We start from the raw sequence: 7,941 nt of genomic DNA, 5'->3' as shown, positions 1-7,941 counted from the left end.
TTCGGTAAAGTCACGTAGGTAAAAAATTAAAACAAAAATCACGACGTTTTTTTTGGCCGCTTGTGTTGTGGCCGAAACTGTCGTGATTTTTGTTTAAATTTTTTTACCTACGTGACTTTACCGAATAGAACCAAAGAATATGGTTATTACTGTATCTGTGTATTACAATAATTCTCCAATCCACATCGCTGTCAACCCATCACGGTTTAGCCCGTATTCTTGTACAGGGAAATTGAGTTTTCAGGTTCATACGGCGTACAGACGTTTCAATACGGGCATCATTTATTTTTGTCTATTTGTTTGTGTTTCTCCCTTGTGATGGGACTTTGTAGGATGAACGTTGAGATTTATAAGGGGCACGGGGTCACCAATAAGGTCTGAATTGGTCTCTAATAAGGTAGGGCACTGATAAGGAGTTGACAGGTATTAATCCGGTATGTAGAAAGCAGATATTCTTCTGATTCATATTTTACTTAATTTTGGGTTAGATCGTGTGGGTATATCACATTTTAACTATAACCCAACACCACCCGACAGAACCAATTAAATCGAGTTGTCACGTTGGGAAAATTATGCCCCAATTGATTTGGTTTCTCAGCAAAACTAAAATGTTGAAAAGCTGAGCTTTGAATTTCTTTTACGTGATTTCTTCAGATCTGTCCGGTGGTGGAGGGTTATAGTCACCAAATATAAACTCATGATCAAACTGGTTGTAAAATCCTCCATGGAGACGTTACGGTATATTCTTCATATCATTGTGCATATACCTTGTGGGGCTCTTGACTCGGAATCTAATTTGTTTTTTTTTACACTCTAATCTCGTTGCAAAAATAACTCACAGACTTTGTCAATCTGCTGGATGAGGGGCCCTCCCCACGCCATAAGGCTCCAACACATCTAAATACCGAACTGTTAAATATAACTCATCAAATTAATATTACTTAGGCAGTGATTGTTGAATGAGTGCTGGTATCGAATAATTTTGGGTCGCACTCGGAACCCATATCGTCGAGAGAGGTACCTGGCCAACAAGCATTTGGCAGTACAAATTTTATTTAAAGCTTTCGTGACTGCAGGGATTCATCTTCTTGGTTTTTTCGGTAAAGTCACGTAGAAGGGAAACAATAAAACATAATAAAATAAAATTCTCACGTTTCGGCCACAACACAAGCATCCGTCCTCAGTTATGTTTCTTCACCTGAGGACGGCTGCTTGTGTTGTGGCCGAAACGTCGTGATAATTATAGTTTTATTTTTTATTATTTCCCTTCTACGTGACTTTACCGAAAGAACCAAGAAGAAACATCTGGCAGTTCCACCGACATCGATTCAAGCGAGCCTTGACTGCTGATGAGACATTGAATATTGGAACAGGTCACACACAGAGTCGTGGTGGCCTTGAATCAATGCTGCTGAGAAAGCATGCAACTTCCCCCAAGGAAGACCGCACGGCTGATGGACACGCATATCTATCAACCACATTATTATTATAGACCAATTCAGACCTTATTGGTCACACGGTGCCTTTAAAAATCTCAACGTTTATCCTACAAAAGTCCCATCACAAGGGAGAAACGCTATGTATTTATTTTGCCCTTATTTAAACGGCTATACGCCGTATGGACCTGAAAACTCAATTTACCTGTACAAGAATACGGGTAAACTGTATGGGTTGACACGGTATGGATACGTGAGCAGGTAACGCTCATTAAGTTACAGATTTTTTACAATATATTTTCATACCCCACTGAATATGGCTACAGCGAAGGCTTGGGGTTCTGCTAATGACGTCACCACCGCTTGACGTTGCTTTCATCGTACGTACAGCAAAAATTCACATTTTTGTTGTTGTTGCAACAATACGATAAAAAAATGTTTTTACTCAAAAGCAATGTCGCCGGATGCGCAAGCAAAAATGGATTCGATATTTCCGCATCAGAACTTGGGAGGCTAACCGGAAGTGGCCAGACCGCCATCTTACGTAGGGGGAGATGCGGAAGGAAGCACGTGCCGAGTCGGGGTTGCGAGCGGAAGTCTGCAGGAACAATAATAATAGCAATCCAGCCTACATGCACAATCATAATAATAGCAATACAGCCTACAGGCACAATAATATCAATACAGCCTACAGGCACAATAATAGCAATACAGCCTACATGCACAATAATAGCAATACAGCCTACAGGCACAATCATAACAATAGCAATACAGCCTACAGGCACAATAATAATAGCAGTACAGTGTACAGGCACAATCATAACAATAGCCTACAGGCACAATCATAATAATAGCAATAGAGTATATAGGCACTACCACAAGAATATAGATTATATATTTGTGCATAAGGGGCCGTCCATAAATTGTTACGATTTTGGACGCTTTTTGACCCCCCCTCAAATATGACGTCACAAAGCTCTGCCCCCCCCCCCCAATAAAAATAAAACATGCTTCAAATCGCTTTAAACTATTGTCATTTTAGTGCGTATTTAATGTGGCGCTGCACTCTGATGTTGAAGAAAACATTTACTTAAAAGTCTAATTAAGTAGAACGTGTTGTCTATATTTATTTAAAGTTGCGCATTTTGATGTGACGTCACAAATGTCTGACCCCACCCCCCCCCTAGGTGCGTGACGTCATTTATGGACGGCCCCTAAACAAAACGGCGAGTGGGCGGCGCGCCGTTGGTTCTCAAGCGAACGCGCGCCCTGTAGGACGGGAGCCGTCTCCCTCTTCCGGAAGACGCGCACGTGCACGAACCCCCATCGGGTAGGAGGGTTCTGGAATGTTCTGCGGTCACCGCTCTCTTCTGGAAGTGTATTGGGTTGTTGTAGTTGGAGCGTTCTGAGCCGTCACTGACTGAACATATGTGAAAGAGCTTTATAGCTCATCGGATTACTCCAATACTGGATAAACATTCTAATTCTGAGGCCTTCAAATTGCACAGCAGTAACGTGAATCATGGACAGAGGCGCAACTGGAAACGTCTCAGTGGGTGGCAGGGCGGCAGAGGGTAGTTTCCGAAATCTCACGATTTTCAAATAGGGCCCGACATTGATATCATACCTTACTATATTATAACTGATTTGTGTTGTCCTTTTTCCACACTTCCGATTAGCACAGTTGGCTACATAAGGTGCGAAAGAAGCTCAACATACATACAGTAAAAAAAACTTCGCTGGCACACACGTGCGTGGTGACGTCACCTGAGCCAGATTTGTGCGTGTGTGGTGAAGTATGGTCAAGCGATGACTGACGTGGTATGGAGCCATTCATCCAGCCGTGGATTTAAACGGCTACAAATTATTTTTAATCTGGATATCTCCCATTGTTACAATCTTAAATAAACGTGATATTTAAAGGTAAAGACTGAAAACCATGTCTGGAACACAATAAAAATGTTAAACCCTTTACCCAGAAACGAGCCACAGAGTCTTAATATTTTTCATAATGGTCCTCCTTTAAATGAGGGGTTGGCTTTGTGCGAGAGGAATCCAGAAATACAGCCACACTAAAATGGGGCAACACTGAGCACTCCTGGCCACCTCGCAGCCGAAGGCATCTCGAATTCCAAGTCTCAAACTCGAGCACTGATCAGGCTTCATCATCTTAGCTTCGAAATTATAACGAGATTGGCCAATTTATTCCAACTTTTTAGTGTAAACATACAGTAAAAACGTTTAAAACAAAACACAAAACAATTAAAGACACTATCAAGTGTTATTTATTTTTAATCGTTTAGAAAAAATAAGATACTTCATGTAATTTACCTAGAAAAACTTCAGACTAAATAATAATTGGTCAGGGGGGGTCATGCTTTGAGAGGTTTGACCAATTGGCCAGCGTTTATTTCTGTTAGGGCTGGGTGGAGCGGTGGGGCAGCAGTTAGGCAACTCGCTTGAGTTCAATTCCTGGCCATGGCTAATATCAGGAGTGATATATAAACCAGTACTGGGCCCCCATTCCTTTCACCAACCTGCAGTCTCTTGTATATCTCTCATCTCAAATAGCCTGTATCTCTCTTTGCCTGGGCGAACTATATTTCTGTGGGTCATAGCTCGGTGTGCCACGAGAATAGCCTTCTGGCTCATGGGCTGCCAGTTGAAAAAAACTTGAATTGAAAATCCAGGCTCAAGGCAAAATTATGTAGACCTCATTTCAAAATTTTCCGTTAAAAGTGCGCTGGGTTGGTTTCGTTGCTGCCGGTTTTTTGCTACCGGCAGGTGGATTGTGTTGAAAGATGGTCGAAAGTATGGCTCTGCATAAGCAAATGCGACAATACCATATGTACTGTTACTACTCTTGGGCCCCGAATCGTGACAACCAAATCGTGGTTATCGGTGGGAAGCAATTGCTATAGGCAGGGATTATTTTATCACCCAATATTTTCCGGGTCACCGGTAGACCAGAGTAGGTGGCACATGACCAGTAGCCACAGCCATAGCAAGAGGTAAACTGGATGTGGTGTGTCAGCTACAAATATATTTTTAGGGTCGCTGACCCACAGACAACCAGCTGAAATTAAGCCCTGGGTACAAAGCCTCATTGGAAGATATATGGTGGGGTGCACACACGTGATGAGATTCACGCCTGTGTGGGTTTTCACGGTTGTGCTGTACAGTTCTACAATGTTTTCGGGTTGTACTGCAATGTTCAGCGTAATGCCAAATGTTTTGGTCCACGTGCTGAGAGTTTTCAGTTCCTGGAAAAGCTCTCAGCACATGGTGCAAAAAACTTGAGCATCATGGATAATTAAATCATGTTTTCAAATATAGTGGCTTTATGGTCTCAGCCCAGTTCACCAATGACTGTGATTTGGCCGAATTTAAGCTCTGACAATTAAACCATTTAATGGATTGTAAAGCAACATTAAACGGTGATAGCCCATTCTTGGGTCGTCAGGTCCATTTCCAACCTGCTTCCTGCATACAACGCAGTCATTTTGTGAAGGCACTGGTGGACCATGAACTGCATCAGAATATCAACAGGCCGCTGCAAACATTTTCATTAATGTAAAATTAAAGACAAGTCACAGTGCGACCGTGACCATGTAACCCAAACTATGGACCATATGACATAACCACTGTAGTCTGCGCTCCTCCAATGATAGAATAGCAAAACTATGCCAACTCTCTCCTGAAGCCCTCTTGTGGCTAACAGGCCTCGATGCAGGCATTTAACTCCTGGACATGTTTCCACATGCAAGAATATAATAGAATTCGGTGAAAGTTGTCTGCAACCACGTGCTTGCAGTTCCTAAAGAAGTTCCTCGTACGCAGAGCCAAAGGCCGGAGATCACGCTGAACAACACGTGGTACAACCCGAAAACACACACGGGAGACATTCACTCTGCCGGCCCGTGCGTCTCAACGTCCATGATAAAGCTCTCGACGGCCTTCAGGTACGCAGGCTTCAGGTAGTCCTTAAGCTCGCGCCGCGTCACCCAGACGTGGCGCGGCCCCGCGGTGGCACCAGCATCAGCGACTGTGCCAGTGACATCACCGCCCAGCAGCACTGCCTTGAAGAAGAACACTTTGGCTCCAATGGCGCTGGGCTGGCGCATGGCGACCGGGAACTTGTAGCGGTAGAACCCAAACGGCGCGTTTCCCATGAACTTAGCTTGCAGCCCAGAACCTGCACCGCCACACACGGTCGTCATCAGCATCATCAACCATGGTCAATCCCGTTCCTAGACAAAAGGCCTTCCCAAGCCATCGACATCTCTCATAGCCTTGAGACGTAACAATTCGCCTCGCACGTGATAACAAGCTGATGTCATCACTCGCGGGCACGTTAAGTAGTATGGTTGTAGTGCAGCGGTGCTATGATGATGGTGCGATGATGCTGCCGTGATGTTGTTGGTGGCTTCAGTGAAGAATATGCGAGCGCTACAGCGGACAGCTAGCTGCACCCCCTCTCATCCCTTTATCTCTCACCCGCAGCGTCTCCGAGTGCTCTCTCAGCCGTGTCGCGTAGCGTCTCGCCCTCGTTCCACGCCACCTGTGGCAGGAGCCACACGTCTTCCTGACCCAGTCGCTGTTGCACTAGCAGCACAAGCTTGTCGTCCAGGCGGCGCTCCAGCGATGTGCGGTCGTCACGAGTGTCTGCGTCTGCACGTGGGGACACACACGCCCTGACCATTATAACATTAACCGTTACTACGTCTTAGGGGAATAAAAACTACAGGAAAGGTCAGAAGACATATAATAAAAAGTAGTGAATTACGTTTTGTATTATTAATTTTCTGCCCATCATACCAACTTACATTGCAAACATTTGTGCGGACAGGCCCACGCACGGTGAGTATTGGTTCTTAAATCATACGATGTGCACGGCTCCTTTTCATAGATTACACTGATGCACATTTAGGCATCGTTAACATTGGTGATAATCGCATACAAAAAACCCCGAAAATAATCATTAGGTTTTCATCACACATAGAAACGGCTTTCAAAAGTTCAACCGTGTAGATGCGTGCACCAAGAGGCTGAAAAAAATAACGTGATGCTTAGCGACTTGAAGGAAAGAAGGGGGTAGGGGTGTTCAGTGAAATTGAGATGAAAGCTCAGAATCGGACAGGGCAGGGGGAGTTGGAGCCACTGAGGGGAGGACTACCGGTGACTCGGGATGCGGGCTGGAACTTCTTGAACCTCTGCTCGTACGCGTCCTCCTTATCTTCGGCCGTCACGATGCCGGGCCGATCCTCATCGTCGTCCGAGTCCAACTCCTCGTTAGCCTGGCGCATCTGAATCCTCGCCGCATCCTCCACCAGCTGGATCTCGTGGTCGGAGAGCGCGCTTCTCTCCAGCTCGATCTGCTGCACCAGCTCCCCGAACAGTTTCTCATCCGCGCTCAGCTCCTGGGAAAGGCGCGGGTAGCGTTCCACGCACGCGGCCGCGAGCAGCCTCCATTTCGGCGTCCCCGACGGCTCGGGACTCTGCGGCCTAGCGCCTCCCCGCCGTGAAATGCCACTCTTTCCCGCGGAGCCGCGAGGCGAGGCCGGTCCCGATAGCCGAGCCCCACCGTGCACGGCGGCGTCCGCCGCGTAGGGACGCGACAGCGGCGGCAACAGCAGCCGGGACGAGGCGAGAGCTAGGCTCGGCCTCTGAGTTCGAGGCCACAGGGACGCGTAGCCCGCAGCGGACGATGACAGCCGCCGGGCCAGTGTGGTCAAGGGCGCCGCCATTGCTTGTGGCGCCTGAGCACGCTGTTGCGGGGCGGCGTTGACGATGCTAGTGACGCAGTGAGGGCCACGTGCAACACGGGCGCCATCTTACCTAGGGGAGTGGTCATACGGCATTGGGGCGGCGTCGGTTGCGTTGGGTGCGGGAATCTCCCCCCACGTAAGATGGCAGCCGCGGGCGTCTCGGAATGTTGCGCAACGCTGGAGGAATCCGATGAGCTACAAAGCTCTTGTGATTATCACCCACGTCCATTTTCTCCATAATCTTGGGGGGGGGGGGGGGTTGTTTTGGGTTAGATCGCGTAAATATAAATGTGTAGATAAACCCCGTCGCCAACCGACAGCCAATTATTATGGTTGGTCACGTAAACAGAACGTGCCAATTCGTTACAAGTACAGCACACCGGTTGTGTGTTGGAGAGCAAAATCCACAACATTTACAATCTGAGTACGACGTTTCGCCAGGAATTACAACCGGCATCATCAGGCAGACAGCCAGATTTGTGCATTTTCTCGTCGTGACGAGCCGAGAGCACACCAAAGTTCGAGATTTGCAGCAGCGAGAGGTTACTTCTGCGAGATAATTCGTCTGTAATTATTTACAATGTGGATTAATGGCGCCGTACCAATGAATTAGTTGTTGGCGACGCTGCTGAGCTGCTGCGTTGGCAGTGGTGCACGAACAAAGCGACTTTACACATTCGTCAATCACCCTTTGTGGTCTTATGGCCCGTATAGGACAACCACCGGAGTCTGCGGGG

The 7,941-nt window shown here is 46.9% G+C and overlaps 1 protein-coding gene across 2 annotated transcripts; it reads right to left on the bottom strand.

Moving 5' to 3' along the window:
• Positions 1–3,703: 3,703 nt before the first annotated feature.
• On the bottom strand, positions 3,704–7,288 carry MRPL46 (mitochondrial ribosomal protein L46). Of its 2 annotated transcripts, none has more exons than XM_032975908.2 (3): positions 6,613–7,288; positions 5,934–6,101; positions 3,704–5,631 (listed from the first exon to the last, which is right to left on the bottom strand). In XM_032975908.2, exons 1-3 carry the CDS (start codon positions 7,181–7,183, stop codon positions 5,342–5,344), a joined length of 1,029 nt encoding a protein of 342 aa, XP_032831799.2. In that variant the 5' UTR covers positions 7,184–7,288; the 3' UTR covers positions 3,704–5,341. The 2 variants fall into 2 exon arrangements, with proteins under 2 accessions (XP_032831799.2, XP_032831798.2); XM_032975907.2 differs by having other exon boundaries at positions 5,934–6,107; positions 6,613–7,267.
• Positions 7,289–7,941: the final 653 nt, after the last annotated feature.

Source organism: Petromyzon marinus, chromosome 57, assembly GCF_048934315.1.
Source record: "Petromyzon marinus isolate PM22_M1 ecotype Great Lakes invasive population chromosome 57, UKy_Petmar_22M1.pri1.0, whole genome shotgun sequence".
Classification (NCBI taxonomy): domain Eukaryota; kingdom Metazoa; phylum Chordata; class Hyperoartia; order Petromyzontiformes; family Petromyzontidae; genus Petromyzon; species Petromyzon marinus.
This window is presented reverse-complemented; position numbering and strand designations above follow the sequence as displayed.